The 23,880-nt window shown below is 32.9% G+C and overlaps 1 protein-coding gene across 4 annotated transcripts in view; it reads left to right on the top strand.

The window, feature by feature from the left end:
- Positions 1-23,880, top strand: part of LOC124357445 (AF4/FMR2 family member lilli) — a 278,880-nt gene that overhangs the window by 129,377 nt on the left and 125,623 nt on the right. The window contains exon 1 of one of the 4 annotated variants that reach the window (XM_046809263.1): positions 12,156-12,946. The exons of 1 other annotated variant lie outside the window; for it this stretch is intronic. In XM_046809263.1, the coding sequence (XP_046665219.1) occupies positions 12,924-12,946 (23 nt within the window). In that variant the 5' untranslated portion in view covers positions 12,156-12,923. Of the gene's footprint in view, positions 1-12,155; positions 12,947-23,880 lie in introns of those variants that run through there. 2 more of the 4 variants (XM_046809264.1, XM_046809261.1) reach the window with 2 other exon arrangements.

The following is a 23,880-nucleotide window of genomic DNA, read 5'->3' on the forward strand; positions in this document are numbered from 1 at the left end:
TGCAGTCACATGTTATGTACTTGTTAGTTGTTCTAATCACTCTGGGCACTGGTATATGCTACAAACGTAGAACACAACGTGTCGAATACTAGAATGGTAGTGCTCGTTGTGCGCGAGAGTCAGTGCACCTGTTCTGTGCAGTCACATGTTATGTACTTGTTAGTTGTTCTAATCACTCTGGGCACTGGTATATGCTACAAACGTAGAACACAACGTGTCGAAGACTGGAATGGTAGTGCTCGTTGTGCGCGAGAGTCAGTGCACCTGTTCTGTGCAGTCACATGTTATGTACTTATTCTAATCACTCTTGCCACTGGTATATGCTACAAACGTAGAACACAACGTGTCGAAGACTGGAATAGTAGTGCTCGTTGTGCGTGAGGTTCAGTGCGCCTGTTCTGTGCAGTCACATGTTTAGTACTTGTTCTAATCACTCTTGGCACTGGTATATGCTACAAACGTAGAACACAACGTGTCGAAGACTGGAATGGTAGTGCTCGTTGTGCGCGAGAGTCAGTGCACCTGTTCTGTGCAGTCACATGTTATGTACTTGTTAGTTGTTCTAATCACTCTGGGCACTGGTATATGCTACAAACGTAGAACACAACGTGTCGAATACTAGAATGGTAGTGCTCGTTGTGCGTGAAGTGTTCAGTGCACCTGTTTTGTGTAGTCACATTTTTAGTACTTGTTCTAATTACTCTGGACACTGGTATATGTTACAAACATAGAACACAATATTCGAGTGTAAGTTGTGTCACATCCAGTTGGGCAAGCTGCGAGCACCTTACTTGTTAGTTAAAAAAAGATTGAATGGGTATAGGCCCTACGTAAAATCTGTATACGTACACACAGTACACCGATACAGCGAATGAGACCAGTATGAGTGATTAACTCTGAATTCCCATAATAGAAGAAGAAGAAGGTTTTTTTAAAGTTTTTCCAATAAAGTATGAATGTCATGCTTACAATATCGACATTTTCTTGAAGATTATTGTGCGAATTTGATATATTCAATGTAATTTAGTTGTACGCTTTTTATTTCAACTTAACTTTCGTCATAATTAATAGCATTTTAATTATAAAGCGAATTAAAACAAAATAAAATACTTTTTACATTGTGTTTTTGGAAAAACATTAAAGAGCGCTTTTGAGCGGAAATGTACTGCAATTGAATAAACACAAGTGCACTTCACAAGCATCAGCAAGCATATGCGCTACTGAATTGTCGACACAAGTGGCGTCAGTCGCAAGTTGATATCAATTGTAGCAAATGAAATTTCTTGGAATTTTGTATAAAGATACTCAATGTAAGTTACCTTTCCAACCAAATAGTGAAAGTGAAGAAATTTGAATATGACCTATTTGGGGAAGGAGTATTAAAATTTGAATGACAAAATTTCTTTGAATATTCTTACTAATCCCTAAAATAAAATGAACACGCAGAACTGTTAAGATTATATTTTAACATTGCTGGAATATACTAAACATATTAGTTTTAAACTAACTGCAAAAAAGCAACATGCTATGCTGAGTAAAAGACAGGATGTTAGGGAATGTTCTTTGGCGATGAACGAGTACAAAGGTAGGCGGTGTGTGAATGTCACAGCAACTCGGTGTAGTATACGTCAACAGGACCACGTCCATCTTCATTAGCGATTTCCAAGTCTTAAAGGCTTGTTACAGATGGGCAATTTCGGGAACTAGGAATGTTCTTACATTGTGTAAAACAAAGCGATGACAGTTACATCTTTCAGAAGGTTTAATGAAAAGAGAAGAATTGTCCAGAAAATGAGGTCTATCTCATGATCTACAGTATGATTCTACATATGTAGAGTGGATCAGGATTCAGTAAAGGCAAGAAGGCAGAAGAAATGTGATGAAGCATTGGTGTTGCCCACCAGGATGGAACGAACGGCCCTAGGAGACACTTAAAGTTTTTTCACTTACGGCAACAAGTTGAGAAACCTTTCATTGTCCTTAGTCCTAAAAGGATCTTTGCAGTTGCTCTTAGAATGACAGGATATTAAAATCCGTCTGAAATAAAATGTCCTTGTTTTTTTCCCATAAGAACAATGCTATGCAGCTTAACGCTCTTATTTTTATCTTAGTGTTACGGGAGATGTCTCATTTTAATGATACACGAGTAATAAGTACGCTATACATCACAACGCTGTCTACTTTCATTTATTTACTTATTTAAAGTGTATACTTTTTTAACTTTTAAAAGATGACGTACAACAAATTTGAGTGTTTATGAATAACGCTTTATGGGAATGGTAGTGCGAAATATCGAACAAACTAAAAAACGTTTGGGTGTTTATTGATCATACCTTTGAAATAAAGTTTCCCCACAACGCTGCGTTGAAAATAAGGGCATAAACTGCGTGAGGTTTAACATGTTTCTTATGGGAAAAAGCTCAATGTCATTTTATCACAGCTAGCCGGCTCGGTAAAGTGGGGGGGGGGGAGGCTGCTCCTGTCGCAGCCGATGCCACGAGGTAGGGATAGCGGGCTGTGTCTGCTTGTCACCTTGGAAGAAGGAAAAGTCAGCTACTTTCTAGCCTCTCCAGTCAAAGTAGGCATGGAACAACACTTCCTCATGTCCAGACTGCAACAGGCAAGAGGGCTCTTTACACTCCCATATTCATCTTCTTCAGTAGACTAGGCCTATGTATCCTAATGAATTAATGACACAGCGGGTTTTCCGCACACAGCGTTCAACTGGATACAAACTATCCAGAAGGGAACCCTCCAGGGGCCTTTGTGTACTCAGTGAGGACTTCTCTTGAAGTAATGCGGAAAGCGATCCAGATAAGGATCTACATATGGCCTTTTTTGGTTTATGAGAATTTTACGCATCGTTACTTTATTGTGTATTAATTATAATTATCATTTCCCTCACCAGTTAAAATATGCCTATCGAACGATATAATCTAACTGCTATAAGAGGAGCACTGGACACATTGCGCGATATCGTGACACCCTTGTCCTCTAAGGCTTCCATTTACGATACTACTGATCGATTACTGGCGAGTAATCTGGTCTTGTAAACAAGTTAGATGAATATCAGACACGAGCGGTCGACACCAGAAGTACTAGGGGACTGACATTGTCGCTACTAGCAGAACAACTTTAATTAATTGTTATAGAGTGGCCCTTGTTCTGCAGCACATGAAGGAAACCTGAACAATTATCCGAATACTGGTGAACGCTATTACGGACTCGGGTACTTACGGCATAGCTCGATACGCAATTAGTCAAGATTACTACCTATTTTACATCATTGTTTGGCTACGAAATTAATTTGGTGTAAGTGTTGTTATTTGACTTCAACTCTTGGAATGTTTAGGGACATATATTATGAAGCAAAAAATAATATTCTATTATTTTGAATTGAAAATTTTTTTATTAGAATGTTTTTATGGTGTCTGTTTTATGTGACTTAACAGAAACTTACGTTAGGTTCTGTCAATAAGATTTATTTATGCAACGTGATATGTTCCATATTTATTTAAAGGGTAGGCTACTCTTTTAAACTTTTATGATCCTTTTATAAATATTGCTATGATTATAAATTATATAAGTTCTATTATTTCTTGAAAACTGTATACAAATAGTTAATTGTATTTATGTTTAGGCCCCGATTAGGTTAGGACGTAGGGATGATTTATATCAATCAGTATTTCAGTATTTAAAAATAAGTAGCGTTTTTGTAGCCAATTAATTTCAGTGTTGAAATAACGTTTTATGCAGTAATTGAATCGCCAAATGAAACAAACAAACAGCCTCCTATCCTGGCCAAGAGATTCAGACAGGTGATGAAGGTCAAGTAGCCGGTCTCTGATTGGTCGAGTGACGTGCGCGTGACGTCACTGCCAGCTGATAGCTGCTGACGTCACAGACTCGAAGTGCGAGTGGGCAGTATCTTGTGTCGCAGTAGGCGCACTGCACTGTAGTGTATATTTTTATCTTTACTTTGCTTACGTGACATGTTTCCAAGAAATAATAACACTTATTTAATTTTTTCGTAATATTTACAAAGAAGAAAAAAAACCTTCAAACCAATTACAGTTCTACTAATCGATAAGAAATAATTATAAATGAAAATTTGTATCCAGTAAATGTAATCAGTGTGATAATTGCAAACTTTTTAAACATTATAGCAGAATTAGTAAAATACGTTAAACTCCAGAATCCCATTTTTTCAATATTCAATTATTGTTATTAATATTCCTCATTAGACTACATGTCTATATCGGTACACTACCGTATCTTTTTGATATTTGTTTTTACCCATCAGGATTGGGGTGCCCACTTTTATTTATATCATTCCAGACTTCCACCATTGTCTGTTTAACGTACTTTCAAATCTAGATCCTCGTAGGTTCTGTTAACTTATTAAGGACTCAATAACGAAGCTAGCTGAAACAAATAGTAATATGAGTATAATATATAGAAAATAAGTCATATTTCAATTGTATAGACTTCTAACAGTGCATATGTAATCATATGTCTTGTTATAATATTCTAGTTTACCACAACACAATAATTAATCAAATGTAAACGATCAAGACTACTGTTGATAATAAAATAAAATTACGTATCAACATATACAGTATGTGCGTGTACATCCTCCACTATTAAACATTGAAGAAACATTTCGTTGCAGTCTATCGAGAAAATATTGATTTCGGTGAGCGAGACTGGAGGACAGTGAAACGAGGGGGGTAGATAAGAGAGTATTGCACGACCTCAGTTATCGTTATCACAGCCCTGATAACGCGCGTTTGGTTGCTCAGCTGAGTGCTATCACTCAATAAACTGTGGAGCCAAACACTAACCTTGTGGTCACCATCATTAGATTATAATGCTTGTATCTCTGACTAGTTGTGTTCTCATCCATTCCCTACAAATAACATAGTTAGTCATCCAAATACAGAGTGACCAATGATTCATTTTATTTTGAATTCTCATTCATTAAATATAAATATATATATTTCTACTGAAAACCGCTAAAGTTTAATTCATTTCGTGAACCCAAAGTTTTGAACAAACATTGATTGAAAATATAATTATTTTTACATAACTTTATAAAATCTTACTTAGTTTTGATTTTTATGCATACTTTTCAATCTGCATGAGTTTCTTTTAAACTACATGTACCCAGGAAATTGTTTTTAATTTTAAAATTATATCCGATTGTGTTGAAATTTAGCATCGCCAGATTTGATATAACATAAACATTGTAACGATTGTGGCCAGGATCCGGTTAAAAATATTTTTTACCTTATCAAATAAATATGTATTAATAATAGGTCAAACTTATTTTCAATTTTAAAATGGATGTTTTACTTTTTTATATTTAAGAATTACAATTTTGCATTGTATCTTCTCCTATTTTGATCCCATTCACATGCAACAGTAAATAATATGTGCACATTTGCATGAAATTGACTTGACCAAATTATAACAGTAATTCCTTTCGAAATCAATGTGTATGTTATTAGGGTATATAAGTAGTTAAATACATTCGTACGTATTATAAATATAACGGGCGCTCACGTGACCTTGAATTTAGGTTGTATCTCCAGGGATGTTCTTTTTTTGCCAGAAGTCCGAGGTGGCGCCGGCACTGATGGCCATGGGCATTTCCGATCGGTACCTGCCACACTTCTGGTGAAAAAAGAAAAATGTCCCTTGAGATGGTATCAAAATTCAAGCTCGGATAACTTGAGCGCTCTTATAGGTTATAATTAAGTACTACCAAGTACTTACGCACTTGGTACTACTTAGTGACGTATTTATGATATCCTAATCTAAACCTAATATTGTACCTATAGTCTAATAAGAACTAGTGGATAGGGTCAGAGTGACCTCCTTCGCGCTGACATCACTTCCTTTTGTAAGGTAGCAAACAAGGACCGATCGTCATAATGACATGTAATTTTCACAGTCAGTAAATAAGGTCTCTTCTTTCTAATAATATAGTTTTTTCTGGTCCCCGATAAAAAAAATCTTCCAAAAATAGTGCCCTCCAGATAATACCAAAGTACTGAAAGTTGCATCGTTAACGTTTAATGTTAGACATACCATTAGATATTACCATTTATACCATACATTTTTCTAAATAACACTTAGTATAGTCTATTCTATATGTAGACTGTATTTCTTTACATGTACAATGTGTGCACATTGCCTCCGAAAGGGAGGAAAGTGTATACTGTACATCTTTTATTGCCGAAAGTGGACGCGATAAAATCTCTCGCCGGGTTGGGGGTGGGTTTGAGGACAAAACAGCGTGGGCAACGACCCATTACAGCTCGCTCGCGTGTGGGGGTACAGGTGGGCAGATCAGCTCCTCTAAACGATCGGACATTCTGTGGATTCATATATCATTAAGGAAATTAAAAATTGTCACCAACTGTGTTAATTTTCAATTTGTTTTATTTAGTAACCTTACGTTTTTCTATACGGCAGCAGTAATTACTATACACAATAGTATCAATTTTAAAGAAGACTTAGCTTAGATGAGAAATTATAGCCATGCCTGTGATAGAAAATATTTTAATTTTAGTAGGGTTTCTACTGATATTGAAAGTGTGATAAGGAATGATTTTTTTTATTTTTACAGTTAGTAAATTGGTAGTAATCAGTTTATGTAGTCATTCGTTTATTGTTAATATTTAATTACTTAACTATTTCCATTTGTTTTGAAATTTAGGTAAATATTTTGTTTAAAATTAGCATTAATTTCATACTTACTTACTTTTTATATAAACGGTTGCTTTGATTTAGAGCGGTATGATATCATTATTTTATTTTTTAATTAATCAGGAACCTGATAGTTCAAAATAACCATCCTTAAAATATGTTGTTAAATTTTGTAAATAAGTAGTCATTTTACATTTGATTTTTCTTGTGAAAAGTTGAACTAATTAGATAACTGAAAACATGATTTAGAGTGCAGGGAAATGTGAATTTCGAAAGTATAGTATACCAATTCTGTGAATGCGGGAATTGATTTACTGGCCTTTTTATAATTTAAAGGAAGAATGGGAAATGTTAGGGCCTACAAATAGGATTTTAAATATTTTATATTTATAAATTAGCCCTGCATATACCCTAGTGTTCAACCACACAAAAGAATAAACTTTTATGTTGAGTAAGTTTCTCTCAGATTTTACTCCCCGGAAAAACAGCTTATTAAATGGAAATAACTGTACATTTCCTATGAAAATCTGTATTACTATTAAAAAGGCTTCCAATATTTTTAAGGGTACTGGAAATTACAAATTATTCTAAATAATTTGTCTTCTTCCATCGCATAATATACAGACTCCACCTGAAACTCAAATAAAGTACAAAGAACAGGCAATGTGGAACTGCCAAGACTATTATTTCTATTTAAGTTTGTTTAATAATCTACTCCTCCTAGTTAGGGAACTGTTCCATCTACGCTAGCTTTGAGTTAAAGTTAAGAAAGTAAATTAATATGGTCAACAATTTAGTTTTGTTCTTTCGTTAATTTGGAAGAATAGCTTTTACTTGATAAACAGTTGAAAATGCCCTTGCTTAATTTTGTAGAAGAGTAAGGTATGGAATTACTTTATTCATAGAGCTTTACATTGTTGTTAGTACTTAGAAATAATGAATCGCTCCATAGAAGGGAGAAATGTAGAGTGATCGGCTGGAGACTGGGAGTAATTCATTCAGGTGAAGGTGTTGGCTCTAATCAAAGCGGAAACGATAATGTTGTTATCACCAAAGGTAAACACATTCCAGGCGCGTAAACAAGATTCATGCTGCACTGTCCGCGTACCACTCACCACTTCCGTTACACTTGTGGAGCAATCAACATTCTCCAAAAATGAGTATTGCAAAATGAGTTTTAGATACCTAATGTCATATAACGTATTTTAAAATATGTACCTTGATAATCCGTAATCGGTAAATACCTTAAAATGTGTTTCATTACTTAGTTAATAAATATTATTAATTATAGAAATAATAATCTAACCCTATTATATTGTATAAGATATTGTATTATTGAGGCTTAAAATTTCAAAAATTAAATTGATATTGCAATAGTTTCAACTTAAACTATTATAGCGACATTACATTTAAATTTACGAAAACTAATATAAAATTTAACGAACATATCAAACCTTAGCTTGAAAACAAAATATTTTATTTTTTAAGTCTTAAGATCGGGTGCAAAACTCAAATAACTTTTTTTACGATTCGGCTGAAGTTAAATAATACATTTTCTCAAAATTTTCAAAGGGATTAATTAAATTGTTTTTTATCCCATTTCCTAAAATAATGGACACCTATTTATTTGGCTGGAATAAGAAGATTTATCGTATTTTATACATCCCTTACATTTTTATACTATATCGGCTGTTATTAAATTTAAAATCGGAATTATAAAGGTATAACCATAAAAATATTTTTATTGCATTTTTACCAGTTATAGGAACGCGTCAAACTTCATTAAGAACGAAGAAGTCATTAAACTATTGTGTAGCTTTTAATATCTTAAGCAATAAACTTGCATGCTTAGTAGTGCACACATAGATATAGGCTATGGTTAAACCCTAAACAACACAGATTGCAAGTATAATTGGGTATTTAATATTTAACTCAATTATAAACGGTATTTTTTTAAAATACCTCATATCGATGTTAAAATCTTGTTATCTTACAGATTTAAGTTCAACGAACAAGAGAATCTGTACCGTATGACGATAACACATGGGGGTGGTGACTTCTGAGGTCGTAGTAATAAATACTAGAAATGCAAAGTTTACTTATAAGTTCAATTTAATTTACTAAACTTACAAGCACCACTTTTTTAGATGGTAAATGAAAAATATGTATTGCCACGTTGCTGCCAATTAGAATGTAATAACTAAAAGTATATCTTCTAGGTGGGCCTAAAATATCCAATGTTCTATTGAATTATGCGTACGACGTTTTACTTTACAAAACAATAATATTTCACTTCCCTTCACAATAGGTAGACTCACAACCCGGGTATCGGCGTCTTGGCACGAGACATTGAAGCTGTAGTCTAAGAACGGTTACTTCTAGAAGAGGAGTAGATGTTGGGAAGTGGTAGCCATCTATTCAAACAACACGTGAGGTACATCGGCTACGTAAACTCGCCTAAAACAAATTCGCGACGGTATTAGCCATTTAATGATACAAATTACAATTTATAACAACGTGCTCGTCGCCATAAGGACGACGCCACAACCTTTTATCTATCTCCATCAAGCAGATAAAAGATCTTCAAGGGTAAGTTACTTTACTATTCACATATTTACTTTACGTTACATTCATTTTATACGTTTGGCATCAAAGGGCTAATTTAATAATACGAAAAGATAAATTTTACTTACGGACAAAGCGCGCGAGGTCTGATGGGTTACGTAGTTGGGCTGCTACAAAGGGTTAGAAGGAAAAAAAATTCATACGCGTGCCAATTAGGTAGTTACTCCGCCCAATAATTTAGTTCCGGAACATTGGATGTAAAATAATATTATATTATACTGGCTGATTAGGTTGCGAAATTTACATTGTATGAAATTTAATTAACTAATTTACGGTACAAATCTAAAATCCAAAAATTCTTATCGGCTCGTTCAGAACCAAATCCATGCCTTCGTATTATTTCTCAAACATAGTGCTTGACCCAAAATAGGTATTATTGGCTGATTCTAAACTAAAATCCTTAAGGTGACTGAAGAAATCAGTTGTTTAGGCAATCTCACGTAGAATCTGAGGACTCATGAGGAGTCTGTAAAAAACTTGTAATGAAAGTACAGGTTAAATTGTATAAACATTTAAAGGACTAGAGAGTTAAATTGCTATCCACGTGATCCTTTACGTAATGATAATCGATAACAGTCTTCTTAAAGTGGGGCAGCGAAATGACATGGGGCATGGGTTGCAGGGATGGAAATCCCCCCTCCCCCAAGTTTAATATGTTCCTCGAATATGGTTGTAGAAATCTTACAATAAATTTTACATATACTTCCATCATACCAAAAGAAGCAGTCTTACGCTTAACCTAACACTCTTAAACTTACATTTTTGTGAAGAGCGATGCCCTTATTTATTACCCAACCAGTTCTAAGAAGGAGAAGAAAAAATTGTGTTCATCGATCAGTTCATATGAGATATCAGTTATGAAGCAGGAACATTTAATTACAGATTCTTAATTTAGACAATCCTCTTTTAATAAGAATTGAAGGCCTAACCACAAAACTAAAATTGTTTAATTAATTTCATTTTTAATTCTTAAATTAATCTTTAATTGGTAGAGGTAAAGGTGATAATATTAGCCCCTACTTTCTTTTTTGTAAATAATAATTTTATTTTTTTATTTTTACCAAATTATTTGTGTTGGACTTCAACTAGAACATTTTGGTGAATATATTTATAAATAATTCAGTCAATTATTTAAACATAAAGTGAAATAAAAAAATAAAAAATCAAAACAAGACGTTTTGTTAAAAATATTTTTGTGCTGGTATTATGAGCCCCTAAAGTAAATAGTCTATTTAAATCCTTCCCTCCAAAACGCCAACATTCTTAAAAATCTGTTTTTGAACTTATAAGGTTATCATTTGAGGTTACTTATCCAAAACGATTTTATTTTATTTTGGATGACAGTCACCAAATGACCATAAGACGTCTCGTTTTAAATTTCCACTCTTTGTATGAACTTATTATTTCTGCTATAAATCTTAAATTTGACGTATAAGTTCAATACCTAAACCAATTTTAAATGCCTTTTTATAACGCACTGGTTCTGTACTTTAGTATAAGATTTCGAAATTGTTAATAACTAATTACTTTGCAATGGAATATTTTTGCAATGGAAGAATTGTTAACACTAGTGAAAAATAAAATCGTCACTAACAACGAAAGCTACATGCTAAAGCAATAGTTTTTTTTAAATATAGGAAAAAAACAATTTTTATTACATCGAATTTAAAGCGATTATTTTTTATTGTATCTAGCATAACATATATTTTATGTCAGTAGCATTAATTTATTTCCTTATTATTTTTGCATTCGTTTAAAAGATAAACCAAGTCGTGTGGAACCGTATAGATTGCCCTTTACAAACTTTTGGGGTATAATTTCATAGCTGGAAAAACTATTCCTTAATAGAGAAAGCACCATTACTAAAAACTACTAAACAGTAGACATTTTCAATCGTTTGGAGATATAAGAAATAATTTCTTTACTCTATAACGTTTCGTTTTTCCAGTACACGCATTTCACACGAATTCCCACACTTCTAGTAAACTTTCGCCCAACTCTGAACTTAATGACTGATGATATGTAAACTGTAACTTTCCTAATATTGTTTATTTCCAAAACTTCAATAATAGGTTTTATGATAACTGTTGACCAATTAATCTCTTATGTTAACTTCCGGTTGACATTTCCGGTGAAGTAAGAAATCTGTCTAATGTATTCAAATCGAAAAACTCCTTTTTTTCTATATTCACTTCCGGCCTAAACCGGAACTGCATGTTCAGTAACATAAGAAGTCCAATGAGCTATGTTAAATTCAAATTGTAGAAGACGTAATCAAATAAAATTCAACACGTGTGGAGGATATAGTAGGAAAGTATCCTTTCTGCTTTGGGTGTGTTTAGCTCACACATGGCGTTTTAGGTGTTTTCCCGAAAACATAATTTTAGCAGCATTCCATAAACTAATTAATTGGTATACGGGAAGGATTGGTCAGGCTATACAGTTTCTATTTTCGACACCATATTACGAGAGCACTATCTAGTAGTAAACAAAAATTATATAAGTATTCTTAATATACGTATCGGAAAATTATTAGAGATTATTTTAATGTACTATTAAAATGCACAAATATCGCGTGGTCTGGTGTTGGGATAATTAGTGTAGTTCAGATAATAACGCATTTAAAGAAAAGTCAGTTCTTTTGAGTAATTAAAGAAATCAATTAGTAAAGTAACACCTAATTATCAAATTAAAGTCTTTAATTTTTGTGACATTGGTAAAGCTGATGGAAACGTCTGTGGTCTGCTCCTAGTTACAAAACAGCCGTGTTCCCCCTCCATTCTCCTTATCCCTACTACTGCTGCTTCTTCATGACAGCACTCAATATGGCTTCCGTTAAGTGGAAGGGCAAAACTAAACTGGCTTCGTACATTTCTTAAGTGTTAAATCGGGCGAATTTAATAGTTTTACGTTATAATGATGTATAAAATGAACAGTGATTGTTTTCAGATAAAACAACAGTATGTAGAACTTTCGTGTTACTTCGGAAGATGTATTAAGTGATTTAGTTGATGTGATCAGTGTACTTTGTAATGTGATGTTTTTTTACTTCTTTCAAAAAGTGACAAATATGGCCTTCCCTGTGAGTGATTGTAAAGTTGTGTAGAGTTTTCAAGGAGTGATTAGTCCATCGTGGAATAGTAATAGTAAATATCTGCTACCATACCACTAACTCTTAGGACAGTTGAGGACGTTAGATTTTTATTGTGTGCTAATCTTAAAAACAAACTAGCCAAAATCATTTAAGTTTAAAATAGGCTTAGGCCTATTGTCATCATAAATCTTATAAATAAATGTGGACCTTTGTAAATATATTTTAGATAAACTGCACTAGCTTAATATCAAGTCAACTTAAGTGCTTTAAAAATGTAATTTAATCTGCATATGAGGACCAAAGTGTATCATAAATGTTCTAATTTTGATAGATTTTTAAGAACAGTAATATGGTGGACTTTAAGATTTACAACAACTGGCCAAACCACTGTCGAGATAATGATCTGATGTGGTAAGTGTTTGCCAGCATTTATCTCTTTAACTGTGAAACCTGTGCGTGATTTGGATTACACACGTGTTCCGGCCTTCAGATGTTTAGACCACATCGGTACGGGTAAGGTATATTTTAGCTTATCCACTTACCATGGACAAGCAGCTTTTAGCATGATTGGGAAAATTTCTAATTTGGAAGAATGTTTTAATGTTCAGTGTCATTAATCTAAATCTAGGCTATTTAATCATGTTTTTGTCAAATGTACCTAGCATATGTACTTTCATAAACAGGGGTTGTGATATAATAATTAGTGCCTACGTAATTTGTTACTGCAGAAAATTAGGTAAGTAGGAGTAGGGTTCAATAAGCGGACCCGGTTTTTTATATCGAAATTGGCAAACGATATTACTTAATCATAACCATCGATATAATCAATCGATACTGATTAATTTTTTTTAACGATTAATTAAATAATCTATATCAATAGCTGTAAACATTTTCAAATAATACTCTTAATGTAATATTTCAATTTTATATGAGTAAAATTTGATTATTAAAAATGACAGTCAATTGTAGAAAACTACATGACATTGCTTTGGAAGGTGATAAGACTTGTTTTTCATGACTTCAACTTGTTGGACTCGTGCGGAAAAACCCATTATGTGAAATTTGTGGGAAAGAAACGAACTGTAACTGTGAGAGGAGCAAATATGGTCGTCTTCAGTTTTTCTAATTTTGGTTATAATAATTTGTTTTGTCACTGTAAATATTAGATTCATATTTTAATTTAAAACATAATATGATTGTTATTGAGAACTATAGATACTTTAAATATCGATTTATAGTCTAGGATTTGAGATGCAAATATTAGGTATCGATGATTACATTCTTCGATATAAAAAACCGGGTCCGCTTATCGTACCCTACCCGGTAAGTAGCCTAAGTAATGGTAAGTAAATTAATGTCTATCTTGTAATGAAAACTATGCCCTAGCCTATAGTAAATTACCAGAATTAGGCTACTTCTGCTATTTCGTTTACCAGGCTTAACATACATATATAGCTCCTAAAATTTGAAATTGCTGAAAAGTTTTTTGAATAGGCTAGATATCATGGGCCTAGAAACTATGTGTGGCCTAAGACTAAACACAAACACAACAATGAGGTGGTGAATAGACTACTGTGCAGTACTCATTTATATTCTTCATGACACAGTTAAAGGCTTATCTTAAAGCCAATCTCTCATCAATTTCTGGCATTTATCCAAGCTTCAACTTACTGACTTTGGCTGATGATTGAACTAGACCAAAATCTGGTGGGATCCTGGCCCTTTTGATTTTTGTAACTTAAGTTGTACTGAGCTGTCAAACTTAAACCGCAGTGATGTTTGAATGAACCTCGTTCTACTGAATCAATATTGATTTTCAGATGCAGATTAAGAAATAATTTGTACAAATTTTCATAGTTTGAAACAGAAGTTTACGTTTCTGGATTGTTAACTACGTTATCTAAAGGATCAATCAATTTCAAATCACCCAACAGTGTTGCTCAACAATTTTAATTTTCCTGATTCTTTTATCATGAATTCTATAAGAGTATACATAAACAAAACTGTAATTGACAAACATTTTCAAGGGAAAATTTTTTATTCGGCAGCCATTTTAAAAAGGAGATTTGGTGAATTTAATAATTAAACAGGGTTTGCAGGAAATTTAATTGCGAAATCATTTTTAAAGAAATCAGAATAATTTTAAAACTAGTGTGTTCAGCATGAAATTACTTTCAAAAATACATAAGTTTCTTGATTATCATGCAAGAAAGTCAGTCAAACTAATTCTCTAAAAACTCTAAAACATTAAGTAAATTTTTAAGACTATAATTTTTAATGAAGGAAAAGAGACCAATAACATTTTATTTCTGTGTTGAGTACTCATAATACTATCAGCAGCATATGTTTTGGTCTTGAGAATAGACTTCTTTTTTTTTACGGTATTTCAAAAATTGCCAAAAACACGTTAATGCCAATTTGTATAGGTTAATATCTGAAAAGGAGATAAACAAGTGAAAATTGTGTATGTTTTTTATAGGCCTACTAATAAGGATATACTACCACACAAGTTATGTCTGAGAATCCAACTATGTTTTGAGTTATAGAGCTGTGAATTTCAATAAAATTGCTACCTTTTTGATATACCGGTGCAATGCTAAATTAGCAACTACGGTATTGATTATTACAATTTTTCAGAGTTTTTAGAGAATGAGTTTTGCTGACTTTCTTGCATGATAGTCAAGAAACTTGTCTTTTTGAAGGTTATTTCATGCTGAACATACTAGTTTTAAAATTATTGTAATATCTATAAAATGACTTTCACAATTATATTTTCTGCAAATCCCGGTTTTTTTCATTCAATTCACCAAATAATTTTAAAATGGCTGCTAAATAAAAATGTGGCAATTGGAATTTTGTTTATATCTACTCATAAAGAATTCATGATAATCAGGAAATTTAAAAATGTTGAGCAACAAATTATATTTATGTTGGGTGATTTGAAATGGAGTGACCCTAAGGCAACTATGCCTAGCCTAATGTTACTAATTTCTTGCAACAGGATAGCTAATTTTTATTTCCAATTTAAATTATTAAGCACTAACTAATTATTTTGTGAAAAAGGTTGAAGGTTATTTGTGGTCTGATCCTTTAGAATTTTATCTGCTTCTGGTCCACGGGTTTTATTTCTAAGGTTTCTCATTTGTCACCATACAGGGATAATTAAATAGGGCTGCAGTGTAATAAGTGGCCATCACAACAATCTAATTAAATTAATATTCATGATTATCTAAATTACCAAAACTAAAATGTTGAACCTAATTTATGTTATAGGTATTTTAAATTACAGTGTAGTTTAGCTATTTTAAGCCTATAATCTTAAAAATGTAATAATTTAATGATGAATAAAAACTATGTAGGCTATGTGTACACATATACAATGTAACAACCAAAACAGTGTAATTTTTAGTTACTATTTTGATGGATAATTTGTGTCTGACAGTGTGTGGCACAAATAACAAATAGCCTAATTTGACTATTTGAACAAATTTGGGACAAAATTGTTATTCAATACATTACAAAGAGCTGGTAATAAATAATAGTAAATAACTATTCAATTAGAATGTTTTTTTTTTATTCTAGAGTTTGTGGGTAATTTCAAAGCGATACTTTGGTACCCTGATTTGATTTTGGTGGAGGTTGTTTATTGTACCCCAGTCAGCCCTTAGTACTGCCATTACTCAAATAGGCTACCATACAAATAATTTTACTTTATTTCAATAAATTTTGAACAAAATTGTTATTCAATAAGTATATTAAAAGAGCTAGCAATAATTAATTATAAATAAATATTATTATAATGGTTTTGTATTTGATAGTTTAGCTATTTGTAATTGACAATTTGGTACCATGATTCGATAGTGCTGGTGGCCGCCTACTACACTGCAGCCATTAAATAGTTGTCAAAGTTTACTACAAAAATAGGCTACTTATGTGATAATTTGGATAAAGGTTTACTCTAGCCAATTCACAATATTTGTTATTTTTCAAAAAGTAAATAAATGCTTAAAAATAAAATTAAAAAAAAAACTAATAATTCAATTTAATAAAAGCCAAAAATTTGTGTGATATCTCATAAAAGGCACTAGTAGTTGAATAGGTTAACAGTAATGCCTCTGGCCACCAGTATGAGCCTTAGCTTTAAAGGTGCTACCCTGCACTGATGGTAATGAACGAAAAACATCCCTCGAGATAATACCGATCAGTAAAGTATATAACTTCCAAAAGGCTGATCATTAATGCTTGAGAGCTTAAAGTATTACAAACTCAACGAACCATATTATTGTACATAGCAGTGTAATGACCGCTTCTATAGAAGTGCACCAAAATTCTAAATTCACATTACAAAGTAAAATAAAACAACAGATCCCCTTTTTCTGTCCATTCTGACAGAATAACAAGTAGTATACTTCAAAGTACACTCACAACACTAAAAACTTTTAGATTGAATATGCTGAAAAAAAATCACTCACTATCACCATAGTGGAAATAAACGATTATTTCTGTAAACTACTACACAACTAAGTCTAACCAATAACGAAAAACAAGGTTGAAATGCCCAAAGAAGTTGCACAATAGATAACACAATAAAGCAAAAAAAACTATGAATAATCTTTTCTATGGAGGTACTGTGAAGAAAATAATGAAAAAAGAAAATTAGGAAAGAAAAAAATGCCAGAAAACTCTTAAATTAAATTCAAATGCACTTGATAGATCTAATCTTTCAGCTAAAATTCTCGTGTGAACGTTGACAACCCTGTTATCCTTATTCTTATTACTACTCTCCCTTAGTTTCTTATCCTCCCCCACACAGAAACCCCAATTCCTCTTGGTCCACAAGATTGTTTGACTAATTGAGATATAACCTAAAATTAAACCATTTCACGTTTTGTTTATTGTCAGTAATATTTTCTTGTTAACTCGCCCATGGAGGCGACAATGTGGTGGGTGCTGGTAAATGGGAAACTCATTTTCTGTATATTAAAATCCTGTCTTGTGTCTAGAGTGTTACATGACTATGTACAATAGAATGGGAACTCTCTGAGAACAAGGTAATGAATTGGTGAACTACTAGGACGTTGTTGGGGTAAACGATTGAATAAAGTAATCACCCTGTTTTCAACAGTAAATTTTCTAATGATGACAGATTTCGTTGCTGAAAAGCTGTGATAAAAAAAATTACTCCAATTACTTTTATCAAGGCTGCTTTAGTATTTTTATTTAGTTTATCATATATTATATTATTTAACCCTTGACGTGGTGTGGACCTGATATTAGGATTAAAAGGCTGGTGGGTAAGTGGATGTGCAATATCAGGTGTGTATTACATGACTTACATGCTTGTTTAGGCAACTAGTAAAAGAGCCAATCACTTAAATTCTTGTAATTTTAAAAATGGTATGGCTGCAAAGAAAGAACTAATGTATACATATTGTTAGGTTTTTATTCAATTTGCCTTCCTCATCTTTGTATGTACCTGGACAGCTAATCGACCTCACGCCATTAGCCAATTATGATAATGGTTTATTTTATTATTTACGTGTTTTATTATTGTAAGTGTAAACTAAAGTCTGATTTTATTGTTTAGTTTAGTTTTTGGTTAATTTATGAGCAGAATATCTCTTATACATAAAAGGAAAAAGCCTCATTAACTCATCACTTATTCTGTCACGTTTTACATCTAGGTGAATGAGATGAATTCATTTGACAGCTTGAGCCACTTTGTTCTTCGTAATGTTTTGGTAGAGTTAGGCGTGCCCAATAGAGATGTGTAAAGGAGAGTTTGACGTTTGAAGTAGCTGGCGAGATTTTAAATTTTATGTATATATTATATATTATGTTGTGGTTTAAGGCGAGATGATATGTTGTCTATTTTGTTTTCAGTTGTAGACATTGTGTGTAGACCCATACTCTAGGTGTATCTGTACATAGAGAGTGTTTAAGAGGTTTAAACATCGTATTACTTGCCCATTTATGTACCGAACATTTTCAAACTGTACACAATTAATAAAATAGGTTTTAAAAATATTCTGTGAAAATTAAAGCTTTCTAACAATTGTAGAAACAAAATAGTGACATATTGAAAATTTTACCATTTTGCTTCCAAAAGAGGATCAAATGAAGTACTAGTATGCGCATCAATGCTCTGCTCTCCAGGTAAACCGAAATCACTAAGGAAGGTTGAACTTGAAACTTGTTTTCCAAAGTCTTCAGTACAGAGAATAATGAAGAACAACAAAATTAAATTTTACAAAAGTCATGTAGTCCATAATCTTCTTGAAGAAGATCCAGACAGGAGAGTGGAATTTTGTTCTCGTATCATTGAGTTTCATGAGCTAGATCCTAATTGGCATATTCAAATTGTTTTCTCAGACGTGTCCACTTTCTACAATAATGGTGCTGTAAATGGGCATAATTGTAACTATTACAACACCGGTAATCCACACATTCTGGAACAGACTGTACTCACATCAAAAGAATTACTATTTGGGCAGCTGTCAGTTGTAATGGGTATTTAACTACATTTCAGACAGTACAATGACTGGAAATAGGTATGAAAAGGTTTTAAATGAACAAGTCATGCCTCATTTTACGGTTCCAGAAATGGATCAAGCAATCTTCCAACAAGATGGTGCTCCTCCTCATTTTGCAAATCCTATCAAGTAATTACTAAATGACAACCTTCATGGCCGTTGGATTGATTGTGAAAGTGATTTTCTAGATTGGCCACCCCGATCCCCAGTTTTAACTGTGTGTGATTTCTTTCTATGGGGTTACTTAAAGGGACAAGTTTATACCCGTAGCTTCAAGAATGATGGTGAACTAAAACACTCTATTGAAGAGGAACTTCTCCGGATGCCACACAATTTCTTTGTAAGAGCTTACGATTAATTTGTTAAGCCCTGTTATCAGTGTGTTGCTGTGGATGGATTACAGTTCGAATAATAGTGGACTGTAATTGTAGGATTTTTAATAGGCTATTTTGTAATTTTTCTGATTTAAATGCTTTATTTCTATAATATATAACTATAAATAATTTTACGAAACCAAAAATACTGTTTTTAAAGTATAGTTTTTCAAAATGCCACCATTTTGTTTCAACAATTGCTAGAGAGCTTGAATTTTCACAGAATATTTAAAAGAAAGTATTTAGTGAACTGCATAGAGTTTGAAAATGTTCGGTGCGTAAATGGGCAAGTAATATAAAATCAAATGTTTAAACCTCTTTGTGGGACACCATCTTATACATGTAAGTAAACTCCTTAGGTTCATTATAACTTTTTTGTTTGTTTAAATAGTGTCTTCTGATGGATTAGGTGACAGCAGTGAAAAAACTGCCTTTAATCAGAATTGCACTGATTAAATTACATGAAAAACATAAAACCAATATTTAAAACATTTATTGTTTTGTGAGGCTTTTCGATAGCGAGGCTATCTTCTTCAGACACATCACAAAAGTAAATACAAAAAGTAAATTTCATTATTAATAATAGTTAACATATGTGATTTAATATTAATTTGTCCTGTGTGGCAATTACAAAAAGTGTGTAAATACAATTAAATTATTACTGGTATTACACTATATAAATTTTGAATGTTATTTTTGTAGTCTTCGTTTAAGTAATATTGAATTTAACATTTAAAATTTATATAGTATAATACCAGTAATAATTTAATTGTATTTACACACTACGCCACACAGGACAAATTAATATTAAATCACATATGTTCACTTATTATTAATAATCAAATTTACTTTTTGTATTTTTACTTTTGTGATGTGTCTGAAGAAGATAGCCTCGCTATCAAAAGGCCTCACAAAACAAAGTTTTAAATATTGGTTTTATGTTTTTCATGTAATTTAACAGTGACCTGATATAAACTCCATCTACAGCATTGCACTGATTGTTACTTGTCTTTACTGGTTAAATGTTAAGATGATTTAGGTAGTTACAGCTCCTACATTCCTCTTAAAATATTTATTTTCCAGCCATCTGCCAGAAGGGAACCGTACTCATGAGGGGGGTTTATAAATAGTATTATCTGAGTGACCTCAAAAGGGGACATTAGGTCAAATCAGCACCAAAAAAGGTGAGGAGGGATATTCACTTGTACCTTAAGTGGATAACAAATGTACATTTTAAATCTCAGCTTTGTTTGAATAAATTGCTTTCCTTCTCTTTTCCAGCACATTTATCACAATGGTTGAGAAAGTTTCATTTGTTGGATACTCAGTTTATGCTGATGTGTGGGTGATAATTGACAAGATGTCCTGTTTTCTTGGCTTTCACCACCCATGGCAGGTTGCAAAGCTTGTATTAAGGTAGTCAGCAATTTTATTCAAAATAGGTTGAGGAGTGAATGGCTTGGGTTCAGAATGTCCTTTTACGTGGTAGCTGAGAACAATTATTTATGAGCGAAGTAATATGCCAAGCACTTTTTTACATTTTAACTGATGATTGTGGACATAAGATGAGTCAATCCTAAGTCCTTTTTATGTGGATATTGTCACTCTACAGTTTCTTTTGGTTGCTACAGGAGTTGAAAGATGATATTGGCAGTCTCAAAATCTGCAATTCGTGAAATTTTACATGACGATTTGCTAATGAACCTAGTTTCTGCAAAGTGTATTTCTTTTATGTACAAAATAAATGCACAACATGCCAATTCATAGTCTGAACACTTCAAAGGATTTTTTTGTTTTGTTTTTCTAATCCATATATACTGGACTTTAACCATAATCTACAGTATTTGGATAATTTCTGTTTACTAGCCAAACTGCTATGAGTTGGTCGTTTGTTAGCCTAACCAGATGGAACCTAACATAAACTGTAGGTCCCGTAAGTTTCCATTGGCTGTTGGGCTATTAATTAACAGTCCTCTCTAAGGTTAATGTCGACCTTAGTTAGTAACAAGACTACAAGATCGCGCCACACTCATTCTACACTCACCATTCATCTCATATTCGCCTGTCTTGAAGTCGTCGTCTTAAGCCAATAATAATAATAATAAAACTTATTATTCATGATAAGGCATGGGTTTATAACTACCTGGAATAATAACTCAATCTTCATAGTGATCGTCATAGTGAAAAGCAAGATAGAGCCAAACATTGCTAAAAGTTTTAAAAATAAGGATAGTGTTGTATCATGAGTATGTTTCACAAGATCAGACATCAAAATTTTTATAATCTTGATGTCCTAAAGATGCTACGAGATGCTGTGTGAAGAACACGCCCTGAACTGTAGGCAAAGTAGTTAATATAATAATTGGATACTTCACCACGAAAACACACCTGCTCATTTATCAAACATTATTCAGCACTTGTAGTGAATCTGACATGAAGAGTGAAACAAGTAGTAAAAAACATAAAGATAGGTTTTATTAGACACAGAAGTAAACTTTAAACATTCAGCTTTAGTATTGAACAGTGATTGAATGTAAACAACAAATCTGCTGTCTTCAGAGGATATCAGTCCATTTCAAAAGTTGAAGGAAGATGTAGCTGCTGGAACTAAAGCACCTATCCAGTATGTAATAAAATTTACAGTGGAAACAGATGCATCTGAAATTGGGATTGGCTCTACATTGTCACAAGCGAGATGCCCTATTGCCTTTTACTCAAGAACACTTTCAAAATCTGAACGACAGCATTCTTCTGTTGAAAAAAAGGAATTGTTGTGGAGTCTAAAGAAATGGCGACATTTTCTTATTGGTCGAACTTTTAAGCTCTTAACTGATCAAAAATCCATTGCTTTTATGTTTAAAAATAATAGGGCTGGAAAATAAAAACAAAACAAAATTATTCAATGTTGGCGCCTGGAACTGTCTTGCTTTAAATATAGTATCTTCTAGGAACAGAAAACAAAGTTGTTGACACCATGTCAAGATTGTGTGGTTTCATTCAAGGAAGTCGTTATCTTCAAGAAATACATAAGAAGTTTTACCATTCAGGAGTAACAAGATTTTATTACTAATTAAAAAAAACTTGCTCTATTTTTTGGAAGAAGTATGTCAAGTTGTATCATGCTGTAGATTATGTGCAGATCTGAAACTAAAAAGAATGCATTACCATTTAAAAAATGTAACATAGATTTTAAAGGACCGCTGCCCAGTGTCGGTCAAAACAAATTCATTCACACAAGCAATTGTTGATGAGTGTTCGTGCTAGCCATTTGTATTTCTATGCTGAGACACATCATTATCAGCAATCATTAAAAGAACTAAGTGAACTGTTTTGAATGCCTTCTTTTATTCATTCAGACTGTGGTTTTTTACTGTGGGTCGGCACTGATGTCACAAGAACTGAAATCATTTCTTGAAACACATTGGATAGCTTTAAGACATTCTTTAGCTTACAGTTCCAGGGGTAATGGTTAAGTTGAAGAGTATAATGGCATAGTTAGGGAAACTATCAAACTTCCTCTGAGGGGCCAATATTTGCCAACCAAACACCTGGAATTTGTTCTGTCAGAAACTCTTCACTTGATTATATCTCTTTCATGTACATTTATGAATACATGAGTTGATGTTCAAACATCACAGGAGATCTCATTATGATAATTCAATTCCAACATGGCTCGGAATCAAAACTGATCTAGCAATTTTGACTCTTTGGTGGAAGAAGTTTAAATCATGCTATTCACACACCAGATTCTCAGAGAGATGGGAGAAAGCAGTATCAATCAGAGATCTCTAGCTGCAGCACCGGTACCTCAGTCACATACAAATCAAAATCCTGTCAGCTTTTTAAGGAACTCTATTGATTAAACAAGTCCTGATGTACATAAATCTCCGGACCATGCCACGGAGATAAATTCAACACTTTCTACAAGAGATTTAAATACAACTTATCACAATGTAGACATCCTCAAACTAATAGTTCCTGAATACGGTGTCCCTGGATACCACCATGATACCTGCAGGACTTTCATCGACTCAAGCTGGGATGAATGATATAATATTTAGAATAGTCTTACTCACATGTTTATTGTAATAGTCTAAATTTTTTATCAGCTGTTGGTTGATAGGAAGTAGATTCCATAGCAACAATAACTGTGGTCGGAAATATTGTAATTATTATTTTCTCAACAAGGTTTTTTACTAATAAAATTCTCAGAGCTGCCAGTATCCACCAAGTCATCTGTTTGCATTACATTCATTTAAAATGTAATATTGTAGATTGAAAGTGAAGGAGGTTAAGCTGCAAAAGTATGTGGTTTATGAGATGAGGACAGTTTAGAAGGCTTAGGGTTTTAGAAACTGAAATGTTTTTTCCAGATCTAGACTGGACTCATTCAGAGATAATGTTTTGAATTCCAAAAGTCTTTAACTGATAGAAATTAATCCCCTAATAAATGCACCATGGCAGTCATTATTATTCTGTTCAAAGGTAACTTTTGTAAAATTGCATGGTTTACTTGACTTAATTCCTTAAGTGCCTGTAA

Source organism: Homalodisca vitripennis, chromosome 3 (assembly GCF_021130785.1).
Source record: "Homalodisca vitripennis isolate AUS2020 chromosome 3, UT_GWSS_2.1, whole genome shotgun sequence".
Classification (NCBI taxonomy): domain Eukaryota; kingdom Metazoa; phylum Arthropoda; class Insecta; order Hemiptera; family Cicadellidae; genus Homalodisca; species Homalodisca vitripennis.